The sequence below is a fragment of the Perognathus longimembris genome, chromosome 12 (assembly GCF_023159225.1).
Source record: "Perognathus longimembris pacificus isolate PPM17 chromosome 12, ASM2315922v1, whole genome shotgun sequence".
In the NCBI taxonomy this organism is placed as follows: domain Eukaryota; kingdom Metazoa; phylum Chordata; class Mammalia; order Rodentia; family Heteromyidae; genus Perognathus; species Perognathus longimembris.
This window is the reverse complement of record NC_063172.1, coordinates 2,339,449-2,355,594: the sequence shown is the minus strand read 5'-3', so window position 1 is coordinate 2,355,594 and position 16,146 is coordinate 2,339,449. Positions and strand designations below refer to the sequence as shown.

Here is a 16,146-nt window from a genome sequence, read left to right as displayed (position 1 = left end):
GACCAAAGGGAAGAAAAAACACTCTTAGATTTCCCGCTTCTTTTTAGGTGCTTTGTTTTGTTGACAGGGTGTCTCTGAAGCCTGGAACTCTTATGTAGCTCAGACTAACCTGGGATTTATGAATCTCCTGCCTCAGATTCAAGAGCTGGTGTCCACACCTGACCTATAACTTTTCCTTTTCTTAAATTTACTGAGGTAAACATCTGCCCCACAGTATAAAAGGTACAACAGAACAAACAGTAAGTATGGTACTAAAGATATACAGTCAGATTTTTAAGGATATAAAATTATTAATTATTTTTCCATACTGAGGTTTGAACTCAGGACCTTGTACTATGCAATTGGTAAGCTATCATTTGAGCCCTATCTCTAGCCATGGTTTTTGCTAATTATTTTGATGGAGTCTAGCCAATTTTTCTGGTCTCAAACCATGATCACACCGATTTCAGACTCCTGAGGATCTAGAATAAAAGGCATGAGACATAGGCACCCAATTCTTAAAATTATTTTTGTGATCAACTGTAAGCCAGAAATCTACTATATTTTACTTAGTCCTTTAAGGAAACTGTTGACTGACGGTTATCTGCTTTCTCTTTCCCTTTATTAAACCTCTAAATCATCTCTATACTGATTCCCACCACATTCAGTAGCTCTGAAAATGGTTTACTCATGCTTGAAGAGCTATGATCTCCTCACTGCCTGCCTTTACTATGATGACAGCACACTAACCACCCAGAATGGTCTGGAAAGGAAGGTTGTGTGGAATGGTTCCTCTACCCCACATCTGTGCACAGTATTCCGAGGACTGCTATTCACAGCCTATGGTCTTGTATACAAATGTGTGTGCAAAAGTTTGTGATAACAAACTTTTACAACTTTTATAGGCCTCAGCTTAGATCATGCACTACTGACTTTAAAAAGAGTTAAGCATTTGAGTTCTTAGATGAAGGATAAATCTAACTCTCCTTTGGCATTTATTTCTCTGAAGACTCTGGTCTTACCTTGGGACTTCAATACACTGTGGACATAATTTAACCAATATTCAAAACCTGGGTATAAAAGCAACCAAAACTAACTTCAAGATATAACTTAAGTGTGTATTCTCATATAGGTATCTGTATCTAATTCTTTCTCCCAAACCCTCACAATTGAGTATCTTTAGTCAAAAAGTAGTACTTAGGTACTTAAACTTCAAGATTAACTGAGTAGTCTTCCCACAATCCTTGTTAATGAGAAGTATAACTGTGAGGCAGGCAAGGTCCTAAAACGGAAACACATGTATAGTACACATCTGTATCCAGGACAGCAGAGAACCAGAGCGTGCCCATACATTTCCCTTTCGTGAAGGTTGCATCCCCATGGGATGGGTGAAGACTGGCAGTCACCTTGACCATGAGAAGACCATGGGTTACAAAGTGGCAAGGTAGAAGGAGCCAAAGGCCCTAGAGACTGAGTAAGTCCTAGACAAGTCCTACATCAACTGTCTAGGACTTGCTTTAGTGAGAGAAAAGCAAGCTGATGCCTGCATAGAACACTCTAACTTGTGCCACATCCAGGAGCACCCCCTTCTGCCCTGTGCTATAGGCAGTTAAAGACAGCACTGACCACCAAGACAGGAAAGATATTGAAGACAAAGCACATATATAATTAACCACAGCTGATTTTTTTTAAATTAAGGTATTTTTTTCAGTGCTGAAAATAGAACCTAGGTGAGAATGGAACCTAAGCCATCATGGATGCCAAACAGTTTATACAACAGCTCTGCCTCATTGAAGTTTAAGTTTTGAATTTACTCATTCAAGAAATATCTATACAATGTCCAATATATGTTAGATACTCTGTTAGGTATAAGAAACGCCAGCAGATGCCAATGGCGAAGGAGAGACAAAAGACTATATGAAAATACACTAGGAGACTATCCTAGGTAAAAATAAGACTCTATCTAAATAACTAAATCAAGAGCCAGGCGCTGGTGGCTCACACCTGTAATCCTAGCTACTTAGGAGGCTGTGATCTGAGGATTGTGGTTTGAAGCCAACCAGGGCAGGAAAGCCCGTGAGACTCTTATCTCCAAATAATCACCAGAAACCAGAAGTGGCACTGTGGCTCGAAGTGGTATAGTGCTAGCTTTAAGTGAAATAGCTGAAGGACAATGCCCAGGCCCTGAGTTCAAGCCTTTTAAAAAGCTGGGAACTGGTGGCTCATGCCTATAATCCTAGCTACTCAGGAGGCTGAGATCTGAGTTTCATGGTTTGAAGCCAGCCTGGGCAGGAAAGTCTGTCAGACTCTTATCTAACAAACTACTCAGGGCTGGGGATATGGCCTAGTGGCAAGAATGCTTGCCTCGTATACATGAGGCCCTGGGTTCAATTCCCCAGCACCACATATACAGAAAACGGCCAGAAGGGGCGCTGTGGCTCAAGTGGCAGAGTGCTAGCCTTGAGCAAAAAGAAGCCAGGGACAGTGCTCAGGCCCTGAGTTCAAGCCCCAGGACTGGCCAAAAAAACAAACAAACAACAACAACAAAAAAAAACCACTACTTAGAAAAAGCTGTAAATGGAGCTGTGGCTCAAGTGGTAGAGTGCTAGCCTTGAGCACAAAGAGGTTCAGGGATAACTCTTAAGCCTCAAGACTCACAATACATGCATGCATACATACATACGTGTGTACATATGTACATACACTATATGCAAAAATTACTAAAATAAACTTCAAGCTGAGCTCATGCCTATAATCTTAGCTACTCAAGAGTCAGAGACTTGAGGATCGCCGTTCAAAGCCAGCCCAGGCGGGAAAGTCTGTAAGACTCTTACCTCCAAACAACCAAGCTACCAAAAAAGACAGAAGTGAGCTGTCACTCAAGGAGTAAAACACTAACCTTGAGCAAAATACATTCAGAGATAGCAATTAGGCCCCGAGTTCAAGCCTCAGGATTAGCCAATTTAAAAAATAAAAACCAAGCATGGTGGCTTATGCTTGTAATCCTAGCTACTTCTTGGGGTCTGGGGACAGAGATCAGGAAGGCTGAAAGTCGAAGCTACGCCAGGGAATAAAGTTTGCAAGATCTTATCTCAACCAAAAAAGAAAACGGCCTAGGGTCCTGAGCCTGACCTGGCAGGTACGCGGGAAGCATGCATTGGAGAACTGCAGTCCACTTTTGCCTCTGTGTATTTTAAAAATTCCTTAACAAGGTACATAATAATTTATAAGTAAGTTATAGGCAATCCTGGAATTCAATGTGAAATATAAATGTTATTCCAGTGAGCATAACTCTACAAACATAAAAATGTCTATTACATTTATTTGACAGAACATACATGTTAGCACTAAGACATTTAGTAACAAATTTAAATGTTAACAAAATTAATGTCATCAAGAATCTTTTCTTAAAACTTTTATTTTGCATCACTATAAAGGTTTAGGAAACAGCAGTATTTCAATCAGTACTTAAGATAATCGCATGATTTATCTGAATATTCACAGGTATAGCTCCAGTATGTAATACTTACTCTAATACTTCATAGTTAGACTTCTTTTCTAATGCGTTGCCTCGCATCTCCCAGTATGATCGCCTAAAATCAGGGAAGATATAAATGTGGATGTGTATACAAGGAATACTTTGTAATTAAATGACAAAAACTGGGGAGAGGCGCCTAAGCAGAGTAATAATTCACAAATAATTCACAATATTCTCACAGTCCATCTAAGACTTTGCTGTTAATATTATAAGGAAAGGGAAACTATCTGGAAATTTTTCAAAAATAACGAGAAACTGATGAATGAATATAGACTACAGTGTACAGTTGCCACCTACCGTATTTCTAGACAACCCAACTTCAAAGCAATCTCCTGGTCCACCTGATCAGCTATCTCTAACATGTAGTCACTCTTCACCTGTGATGAGAGGAACGGGAAATAGCTGTTTTTCAGTGCAATCGCTTCATAAACTTCTGCTGAGTAACTTGTACATGTCTGTTTAAACTGTGTCTACATCTATATTCAAATCTAAATGGAAAATGAATAATGCCCAAAACAGCCAAAGAAGTAGCATTTTTCTAACAGAAGAGGCTCTTATAGCCTAAGACTGAATACACAGAACTTCAGAAGCAACTCACACATGGCACCACATTGACGCTAAGCTGTTGTATGTCCTTCCCAAGTGCTGGAAAGCAAAAGCAAAAACAAGCTGGGACCGCTCATACCTACTATGCTAGCTACCTGGAGGCTCAGAATTGTATGATCAGAGTTCAAAGCCAATACGGGCAAAGTCAATAAGACTATCTCCTCAAAAATAACCAACAAGCCAGATGCTAGTGGCTTATGTCTGAAATCCTAGCCTACTCAGGAGGCTGAAATCTGAGGATCACAGTTTAAAGACAGCCCAGATTGGAAAGTCCATGAGACTTTATCTCCAATAAGTCACCAAATGGGCTGGAAGTGGAGCTGTGGCTCAGTTGATAAAGTGCAAGCCTTGAGCATAAAAAAAAAGGCTCAGGGACAGAGCTCAGGTTCTGAGTTCAAGCCCCAGGACCAGCACAGAAAACAACAACAACAACAAAAATAAAACAAATAAATGACAAAAACAGAGCTGGAGGCCCTAAGTTCAAACCTCAGCACAATTAAACAAACAAAAAAAACATGGGGCTGGGGATATAGCCTAGTGGCAAGAGTGCCTGCCTCGGATACACGAGGCCCTAGGTTCGATTCCCCAGCACCACATATATAGAAAACGGCCAGAAGCGGCGCTGTGGCTCAAGTGGCAGAGTGCTAGCCTTGAGCGGGAAGAAGCCAGGGACAGTGCTCAGGCCCTGAGTCCAAGGCCCAGGACTGGCCAAAAAAAAAAAAAAAAAAAAACATGATGCTGAAAACAAAGGCTTAAAGAATACAAACCACAGCAGCGGTAAAATAGGAACACAGGGTACTTGTGGTTGAGCGGGCTAACTGGGAAGGTTGGTGGGAGGAACTGGGGGTGATATTCATAGTCTACATCCTAAAGGGCAGTTAGATGATTACAGTGAAGGCATTTGTGAAAGTTCAACAAATATAAATGCAATATCTGTACAATTAAGTACATATAAATATTAGCTGTAATTAAATACTGAACTATAAAACAATATACATTTTATACACTATAATCAGAAATTTACAATGAAATAGCCCCAAATTGAGATGATAATGAGCAAATAAAAGATAAAGGGAAGCATACGAAAATACCACAGGCAGAATCCAGGTGGACAAGCACTGAGGATCACTGTAAAATTCTTTCAAGTTTCAACTGGATAAATTTCATAATAAAAAGGTACAGCAAAAGCAAAACCCTGAAGTAAAAGAAATTAAGTTCCCAACAGTTGAGCCTGTCAGGAGAGTAATCAAAAGCCCTGATGCTTGTTGACACCAGGGACTGTCAGGAGACCACCCCTAGCTTATAAAACAAGTGAAGAACAAATGAACAATGCCTTTGAAACCTAAGTGGGTATTGTTATCCCTGGAAACGAAACCTTCCCTGAGTCTTTCATAAGAAGGGCAAAAGAGGAAATGCTTTACTGTCTCATCTCTCAGACACCACTGCCTTCTTAGATGCTCTACCACCCCGCAGCTACAATGGCCTTCTTTCAGGGCTTAAACCACCAAGCTCCCTTCTCTCGAGGCCCTTGCATGGAAATAATAATCACTAAACAGGAGTCCAAAAGGATAGCTACAGAGGCTTGCCAACTGAATCAGAGCTAGAGTTATGAACAACGTAAGAACAATCAATGTTCTTACTTGAGTGTAATGACCAAAGGTAAATGACAGGGGATAGGGCAGGTAAAAGAAGCAAACTAAGACTCTGAGAAGGCCGGAAGGCCAAGTGGAAAAATTGTCTTCTGAAGCCAGCTGAGGATTCAGCACTTGTCCCTGCTTCCCATGTGACAGCCTGACTCTCAGACCCTGTAGTCTGCATAATTTGGGGGATCTGCTCAAAAGACTACATTCATTGGAACCTCTTCCCCAGCAAGTACAAACATTTAGAAAAGGGAATTTCCAGTCTAGGACCCCAATCTTCCCACAAATGTTGTTGTGAAGACCAATAAACTAGGATTTCAGAATACACAATGAAAGGAGACCATGTAAGGGTTAGAACAATCCATTACCCATGGATATGAAGCCAAAGACTCCACAGACAGGAATGGAGACATTAACTGAATGTAAAACAGTCAAAGAAAGACAGTAGTGATCAAAGGATAAGGGGAATGAAACAGAAATTGACAACTTTTAAGGAAATAAAATGTTTGTGAAAAAATAAATGAAATAAAAAACTCAAATTTACTAAAGATAAAATGAGCTATAATGAGGGAGAGTTGGTAATCAACATATGTATCTGAATTACACATCCCAAAGAGACCATGAAACCATGAGACAGAAGTTAATGGGTATGAAGGAATAAATGAGAGACTGAATGCTGATGTCAACTAAACACTAAGAAGGAATAACAAAGAATTGAGGCAGTCCAGCACAATACTACGTCCAGAATTGATTAAAGAGAGGGAAACCAGAGAGGCACAGGAGTACAACAGAGATCAAGAAGAAAATGGAAATCCACAAATGGTTTGTAATAAAAGCACACACCATCCAGGACAATAAGGATCCTGGACCAGCCAGAGGGAAAAGATAGATCACCTACAAAGAGACAGGATGAGAGCAAACTTCAATAGTTATGTAAAAATCAGTCAGTAAGTCTGATTTAAACTGCCCTGGGGAAAAAACTATCAACTCTGAGCTGTATACACAGCAGTGGTGTCTTTCAGGCAGGAAAAAGTCCAAAGACCCAGATTGGAAAGAACAGAATTAGAATCCCTGAAATAACAGGTATTTATTTAATTGCCTGTAGTGAAGGATTAAAGGAAACACATTCTACTCAAGCAAGACGACTTTGGACAAAACATGAGCTATCAGTATCAAAAGAACTGGAAAACAAAGCCAAAACAAACCGAAGCAAATGACAAAAACAAAAAATGCGAGGGCTGGAGAAGTAGGGTCAGCTTGTGCCTTAGGACAGGACTGCAAAATACTTCACACCTTATAAAACATGACAGGAATTAACACAGAACATGAATCAATTAAGGGACTACTTAGGAAAAGACAGGAATGGGGAAAGGGAAAAGCAAAGAGTGAAAAATAGATTTGTAACTATGAAAGCAACAATGAAATCTGGTGGAGTTTTTGTGTGTGGGGGGGAGAGTGACACTGGGGGTGAGATTGCTTGGAACACAGCACAAGATGTAACAATGAAATCATTCTCCCCTACAACCATACTAAACTAACAAAACATGACAAAGTGGCCAACAAAAGAGTAAAGGAGTGAGAAACACAAACTTCAGGATAATAGCTGGAGGGGCATGGGACAGGAAATTTTTTACATGAGCAGTAGGGTCAGGGGTTTTTCATTGTTAAGTACAAGAGCTTACAAAACAATGCATGTCTTAGATATTACAGTCTAAACCATTTTAAAATTCACTGACTTAAGCCAGGGACCAATGGCTTATGCCAGTAATCCTAGCTACTCGGGAGGCTGAGATCTGAGGACTGAGGTTCAAAGCGAGCCTAGGCAGGAAAATCTGTTGAGGCTTATCTCCAATTAACCACCAAAAAGCTGGAAATGTAGCTGTAGTTCCAGAGGTAGTCTGCTACCCTAGAGCAAAAAAGCTCAAGGACAGAGAGCCCAGGTCTTGAGTAGAACCAGGACACACACAAAAAGGACTGATTTAGTTTGGAATTCAGTGCAAATGCACATAACACATGTACATCCTATATGTTCATATCAAATATTACAGATTTTTTCAGAGATAATGGTATCATCAAATTCCAAGACCCTTATAAAATTATTCCTTTCTGAATTCAGTGACAAGTTCTTAGTATTTCAGCTAAGTGGCTATAAATAGCTTAAAAGGCTATTAATTAGAGGAAAAAGAGACCGTATATATGTTACTTTAAATAGGAGAACTTTGGAATTAAATCTACACTCAAGTTATTAACTTGTACTATGTATGGCAACCTATGGATTATCTATGATAGCTGTGGCATCTCAAAACACACACCAGGGCTCAGTCTGCATTGAGACTGTATTGCATGAAGTCAAACATATAATGACTTTCGAAGCTATCAATGAAAACTTGGTATTTTCAGAACTTCGTTACATCAGGAAAAAATGAAAAATTGATCATTTTTTCACACAAACTAAAGAATAGCCTTTAATACAAGGCCTTTAATACATCCATTGGTATGAAGTGTTACACACTACTGCTTATGCTGGAGGCATAGACTTGAAACTCAAAAGGACTTACTTACCCAACAGACATGCAATGCCTCCATATCCCTTTTTGTTATTGTAATATTCTTGAGTAATCTTATACATACATACATGTACATCTTATTACATTTTAGAATAAATTCCTACAGATAAAATTATCAGGCCAAATAGAGAAACTGTCAGTGTTCCACTGTTAATTACTTAGAAAATGATGCTGATAGCAAGGGGGCTGCCAAACACACCTCAGGAAAAGAACTGTCCTAGGCTACAGAGCCTAAAAATTCATGGGAGTACACACATGACGGTATTCATGCACATTACACTTAGTTTTCTGTGCTTTATAAGGACTCCTCAACTTGATTCCAGGCTGCAGTGAGACATGTTCCAACTGAAGGCCTACTTCTGTCAAAGCATGTGTTCTGAGAAATCATGAAGCATCCTTTCTCCCCTGTCTGTTTGTGGCTAAAAGCACCATTTACCTCTCCCTGTCTATTGTCATGTGAACCAGGCAATTATCATGACAACGGGGCATGACTTAGCTGCAGGTGCATTTCTTTAAAATGTGTGTACTTGGAAGCCAAGCACTGGCTCACACCTGAAAGCCCAATTAACTACCAAATTACCTCCAATTAACTACCAAAAAAACCCCAGAGTAGGGTTGTGGCTCCAGTGGTAGAGCGCTAGCCTTGAACTAGGATATCACCCAGGCCCTGAGTTCAATCCCCAGAACCAGCACCCAAAAACGAAGTGTATACTTGGAAAACTACTGAAAAAGCACACATAACAAATAGGATAACCGACATGATTATGTTTTGGAGTATTCTCTGGACTTACCTAAACGTGCCACAGTGAACTCATTTTTAAAAGTGAAAAGGACAAGATTAAAAAAGAGAGAGAAGTAGAAATGAATGGCAGCAAAAGGCGGTGAGAAGAACTTCAGAATCGTAGACAACACAGGAAGAGGAGAGGATGAGGCATGAACCATTCAAAGCCTGCATCTTGATTACAAATAATAAATTCTGGGTGCTCAGCAGCCTGCCGCTGCACAGGCAAGTTTTTCTTTCAATCAACATAATGGCTTTGTGGGTAGGCACCATGTATGTCTATGGTGTGAAACGTAACAACAGCAGGAGGCTTGGAGAAGAAGCTCGTAGAGCTGCAGAATGCACCGCAGGCACGCGCAGTACTCACTGCACGCGACACTCAGCGTGCGTGTCCTAAGGGCTACTCAACTTGAGTCCACACCACAGTGAAACATGTTCTTTAGGGAAAGGAGATCTTCTGGACTCACTGGCATTCACAATACTAACTGCTGACCATACAGTTTCAAAAAGACAAACTAGGACAACCTAGGAAGAGGGTAAAAGGAAAGAAAAGCTGATGATTTTAGGTCAACCTAGAAATTAGAAAAGAAGTAACTGCAAGCTATTTAGGCCTGTATTGTGTATTCGGGAAATCAATGCCACCAAAGCAACCATATGTTTTCTTAGTAGGTAAATTTGTTTCTCGGAGGAACTATGCTAACTAATATAAAAAATTATCACCTAGCAGGAAAGAAAGTACAATGTAAGTCAAGAGCTCTAATTTGAAACTAAAATCCAAAATGCTCCCAAATACATAACTTTTGAGTTTTGGACTTCTGACATGATGCTTTAAGAATTCCATACCATGAACCTTTGCTTTATGCCCCAAATCATTTTAATATATATGTAAGACTGTCTTCAGGCTATGTGTATAAGGTATATGTGAAGCATAAATGATTTCATGAATATACTTCAAGACATCCCCAGAACATCTAATTATCTATATGCAAATATCCCAAAACAGAAATATTTTTCTGATCAGAAAGTCCTTGGGCCCAAGCATGTCAGATGATAAACACACAAACTATAAGAACATGCCAGTTAAACTCTCTTGCCAACATGGCATCAAAATATTCAATTCATCAGAGAGCTAATAGGTGAGGAAGAGTGATGTACGTAAGAGTTGTTTGTAAGCTAGAAAGCATTTCTGCACTTATGAATAGGTCAACAATGATCTTAGCTGGAATCCAAGCACATGTCCTCTGTCTATTCTGTCATATTAAACTCCTCTCTGATTCAAGTCAGTATTCCTGTAAATCTTCAAAATTACCTACAGATTCCTTCTCTGCTATCTTACACTTCCTATATGATTCTACCTCACCCCAACTCCAATAAATGGAAACTTCTGTAGTTTCCTGCTTTCTGATTTAACTCTTGAAAGCACTATGTTATCTAACATAGAAAGAAAAGAAACTTTCACCTTCTCATCTCACTCTTCTGAATCCACCATTATTCCTTCCCGGTACTAGATGTCCAGACTTAAACCTATGTTTCTTCCTTATTTTTCCAGTTCATTTTAGTTCAGACTCAGGATACTGTCAAATTCATCTACTACATTGGCTCATGGCTTAACTCTATGCTCTTCTACTTTTTAATTTCTTATTGGATTAGGTAAAGACCTTTTCTAATATGCATGCATCTTTACAAATCTATTCCATTCCCTCACTGACATCCAATCAGGGTGATCTCACTTAAAAACTGAAAATTCGGGGCTGGGGATATAGCCTAGTGGCAAGAGTGCCTGCCTCGGATACACGAGGCCCTAGGTTCGATTCCCCAGCACCACATATACAGAAAATGGCCAGAAGTGGCGCTGTGGCTCAAGTGGCAGAGTGCTAGCCTTGAGCTGGAAGAAGCCAGGGACAGTGCTCAGGCCCTGAGTCCAAGGCCCAGGACTGGCCAAAAAAAAAAAAAACTGAAAATTCACCACTCAGGAGGCTGAAATTTGAGGATTATGGCTTGCAGCTAGCTCAGACATGAAGGTCCAAATGACTCTGATCTTAACCACCAAAACAAAGCCACAAGGAGAGCTATAGCTCATATGGTAGAAGGCTAGCCTCAAGTATGAAAGCTCAGGGACAGCACCTAAGCCCTGACCTCAAGACCCAGGTCTGGCACTGGCATGCGCGTGCACACACACAATTTAATCAAGGCATTCACTAAAAATAACCTACAGGGAAAAAACCTAAGCTCCTCTATTTGTGTGATGTATTCCCTATGACCTGTTCTTTTGTTGATGTTGTTTTGTTTTCTTTTAAATTCAAGTGCTTTATACTTTAGACTTAAACAGGAATATATTTTTTTTTCTCCCCTCTCCTAGTTTTTACAGAGAAAGTTCAACTTTTCCTAATTTGAAGGTGAACGCTCTCCTCAATGACATGTTCCTGGAGGACATTCAGGTTGCACATTCACAGTAAGATGGCAGGCCCTTCTACATGCAGTCCTATAGTTAGTTCACACTTAGAAGCAACATATGCTAATTGTTTCCAAGATTTTTCCAGAAGATGGAGGAAATAAAGAGCAACTTACAATTTCAGTATTCCTGACCCAGAATAGACACTTAACACAAAAAAAGTATATTAAGCAATAAAATTCTATGAATGCCTCAATATTCTATAGCCTTTGGAGACATTCTTCAATATTATTAATCAGTAACATTGACTTGGTGGTAATATTGTGTTAGTACATTCATGTCACATATATTTATTGGCTAAGGTATAAAAAGCAAGCTGGTTGGTGTAAAAATATTATTATTTTTTTTTTGGCCAGTCCTGGGCCTTGAACTCAGAGCTTGAGCACTGTCCCTGGCTTCTTTTTGCTCAAGGCTAGCACTCTGCCACTTGAGCCACAGCGCCACCTCTGGCCATTTTCTATATATGTGGTGCTGGGGAATCGAACCCAGGGCTTCACGTATATGAGTCAAGCACTCTTGCCACTAGGCCATATTCCCAGCCCCAATATTACTGTTTAATTATGCAAACTGTTATCAAGATGGGTCAAGTTCACTGTAATGACAATTTTTAAATATAACAAATTTATTGATAGGCACTTGAAGATAGAACAAAGTTCATGGGCTCGCTGTTGCCACATAAAACAAGTGAACATTTCTCTGAACACACAAAATTTTGCAAGGTATACAAGATTTATTTCGGTGAGAGTCTCATTGTCATACACTAAAGAATTGATATTCTCTATATCTTGATAAAAATGAAATCTCTTAAGAGTCAAAGAAACAGAACAAGAAAGGATATTAAAGTATTCTCTTATACCTGTTGGTAGAAGAAATTCAGAGTTGGCTTGTCTTCAGTAAACTGGTTTAGAAATCCTTTTGGCAAATAACGAATTCTCAATTCATATCTAAAAAATAATTCACAAAATAGAATAATTAGGAAAAACCAATTTTTTCAGTTCATCATTTACAACTATACTGTTATTGTGAATTATAGCACTGTCAATGACTCTGAAATATTTAAAAATAAGATCAAGTATAATCAATTACTCCTTACACTGAGATTCTATTTCAGCACAAAACAAGTATACCAGTCATAAGTATGTGAGGAAAGAGAACATGAGGAGAAGGCAGGGCCTGTAGCCTATAGATTATGCTCCCCACTGCCCACACTCATACCCATTCTAGAAGTGTCCCTATGTCTAATTTAGGTCAGGGAACTGAAATGCCATGTGCGCATGGTGCCTGGTGTCTTTCATTCCACAATATGCTAATAGCTGCAGTTTGATCAAGGTTGAACTGCATAGCCCTGTATAATTATTTTTTCTCTGTACTGTCATTGGCCACACTCAGCTTTTTGGCTATAGGACTAATGGTACTATGAACATTTTTTCAACTTCCTTTGAATGCATTCTGTATGGTTCTTGGTGTGTGATTGTGTGTGTGTGTGTGTATGTGTGTGTGTGTGTGTGTGTGTGTCTGCCCATATGAACACTCTTCTGTGTGTGTGTCTTCTGGTGAACATATGTACCCAAGCACAGTCTCTGAGTCATGAGTATAGATAGGAGTGGGAGCAGTTACTACCATGTGTGCCAAAAAGATTGCTGGGTAACAAGTCACTCGCCAGCAGCATGAGGTCTTCTATGTCCTCATGGTCTACCGGCACCTGCAGGTGAGCTCACTCTAAAGGGCATAGTAATCGTGCATGGGGCTTTAATTAACATTTCCTATATAACTAATGAGATTGAGTGTTTCCTCATAGGTTCATTGGACATTGTATTATCATTGTGAAAGGGCAGCTCAAGCTGTCATATTTTCTCCAACTGGATTTTCTGCCTTTCTTCTAATCAGCCACTGATGTGGAGCTGGTTAGTAGACTCTGGATGTGAGGCCTTTGTTAGACATAGTCAATGTTCCTCTCTCCCACCATTTATTCTTTGCGGTATTGAGAATTGAACCTAGGGCTGTACATAATAGGCAAGCACTTTACCACTTGAGTTAAGATGGTGGTTTAAAGTCATCCTGAGCAAGAAAGTCCAACTCTTATCATCAATTAACTACCAAAAAGTCAAAAGTAGAGTTGTGGCATAGTGCCAGCCTTAAGTAAAAAAGGTAAGGGACAGTGCCCAAGTTCTGAGTTCAAGCCCCAGTACCAGCACAAAAAATAAAAGGGGGGGGGGGTTGAAATCAACACCTTCCATGATTAGCAGTAGCTAAAGGAATCCTACTAGCTGGGTACCAGTGGCTCAAGTCTTTAAGCCTAGCTACTTAGGAGGCTGAGATCTGAGGACTGCAATTTAAAGCGAGAAGTGGAGGTGTGGCTCAAATGGTAGAGTGCCATCCCTGAGTTAAAAAAAAAGGGGGAGGGGGGGAGAACCAGTGCCCAGACCCTGACTTTAAGCTGACCAGTACACACAGAATGCTATTAAAAAAAGAAGAAGAAAATCAAAAGCAGGAAAATACAGGGGGAAAAAAGAAAGAAATCCTACTAAGATTAGTAAAGTAGGAATAAAAAAGAGTATCTCACTCACACATTCTTTCTCTCTCTCTCTTTCTCTCACACACACATAATTTTTACAAGGATAGAAAATACAACATACCTTCCAATATTAACATAAAAATCTTAAAGGTCTTAATTTCCAATCAAAATATGTACAGCAACAACATGGGATTACAAAAAAAAAAAAAAAGATCCAGGGCTAGAGGCATGATTCAACATAACAGTGCTTGCCTAGCAAGCTTAAGGTCCCGAGTTCAATCCCCAGTACAAGACAAACAGAATAGATCCAACCACTTGTTGCCTACAAGAAACACATAACCACTGACAAAGACAGAGTAAAGGAATAGAAAAATATTTTCAAGGAAATAGATCCTGAAAGAAGGCATGAGTCCCCTTACATTACATTTGAATTTAAAAAAAAAAAAATAGGCTTCAAGCTAAAATCAGTCAGAAGAGACAAAGAAACCACTTTATATTAAAAGGAATAATTCATGAAAAGGAAATTACAATTACTGTAATGACCAAATAATACCAGTGCACCCAGGTTCATTAAACAAACATTTCTGGACTTATTTATGGAACCATTGATAGACCCCAGAATACTAACAGTGGGAGACTTCAATTCCCCACTCTGATCAACAGAAAGGTCATTCCAACAACCAAATACAGTTTGGAAAATAACTACAGTAAAAAGGGCTGGTTGTATGTCCTAGATGTTAGAACACTTGTCTAGTATGTACAAGGCCCTGAGTTCATACTGCCCCTCACTTTTTCCTCAAAAAAAGACGAAGGAAGGGAGGGAGGAAAAGAGACAAGAAGAAAGGGAAAAGAACAAAGCTAAGGGGAACTAAAAACATAATAGCTCAGGTATTCAGATGGATTAGCTGCCAGTTTATGTAATGAATAAAGTACAGGTTCACACAACAACACAGATGACCCTTATGAATTATGTGATGTGAACAAAGACCTCCAATTTTAAAAAGCTGGGAAAGATGGAAACAGAAATACATTGCTTAGGACAAAATTAGAGCAAATGAATGCAAGAATAGAGTCATCAATGAAAACAAAGGTTAGTTGATGAAAATAAAATGACAGCCAGGAAACTTGCACAGTCTCAATTAAGAAGACACTTAATTGCAAAAGGGAAACAGTGACCTCACAGTGGAGAAATCTGGCTACCACAACCACAAGCAAGTGATTCAAGTTACAGTCACCTGTAAATTAAGTCACTGTCCTTATGGCCTTCCTGGTATGAGATACTACCTTAACTGTGGAAATTTTGTTAAAAGCCATAACCTTCAGGATGAAAAACAAACAAATCAGTCAAACCCATTTGAGGAACACAAAAGTTAGTACACTTCAGAAGTATCAAATTCATGAATGACAGGCAGACTAAGCAACTGCCCCAGATTAGAGAAGACCTAAGGCAACAGGAGAGTTAACTGGCACCATTGTACTCTCCGCTGGATCCTGGGCCAGGAAAGGGGGATAAGGGGACAGCTGTGAGATGTGACGGTCTGTATAGTAGACCAAGGGCTCACATGAAAGTCAGTTTTTGGTCTCTACCTAACAGCTGTACTAAGTTTATGTGAGTCTTTAAATTTTACAGAAGCTGAGGGCTTCTGGGGGCGTTGTTTGTTTTTTTTTTTTTTTGGTCAGTTGTAGGGCTTGAATTCAGAGCCTGGGCCTGTCCCGGAGCACTTTTGCTCAAGGCTAACACTCTACCACGTTGAACCACGTCTATCCTCTTCTGGTTTTCTGCTGGTTGAGATAAGAGGCCCTCGTTGGATGTCAACCACGATCCTCGGGTCTCAGCCTCCTGAGGATTACAGGCCTGAGTGAGCCTGTAAAGCACCAGGGGTGGGCTTCTGGGTATTGTTTGCAACTTTTGATACATTTTCTTAAACTCTCGTATCATAAGACTACTCAATAGCCTCAGTTATAAGTTCCCGCCACTGACTCAATGGAAATGAGTTCCCCAGCACACTTACGAATCAGCTGATAATATACTCAATGGACATGCACCCCCAGGTCACCTACCTAAGCA

The 16,146-nt window shown here is 39.8% G+C and overlaps 1 protein-coding gene across 8 annotated transcripts in view; it reads right to left on the bottom strand.

The window, feature by feature from the left end:
* Ptk2 (protein tyrosine kinase 2) overlaps window positions 1-16,146 on the bottom strand; it is a 201,261-nt gene that overhangs the window by 108,499 nt on the left and 76,616 nt on the right. For all 8 annotated transcript variants that reach the window (XM_048358854.1, XM_048358863.1, XM_048358853.1 and 5 more), the window contains 3 exons: window positions 12,420-12,507; window positions 3,815-3,894; window positions 3,510-3,572 (listed from right to left, as the gene is read on the bottom strand). In XM_048358854.1, coding sequence (XP_048214811.1) covers window positions 3,510-3,572; window positions 3,815-3,894; window positions 12,420-12,507 — 231 coding nt within the window. The remainder of the gene's footprint in view (window positions 1-3,509; window positions 3,573-3,814; window positions 3,895-12,419; window positions 12,508-16,146) is intronic.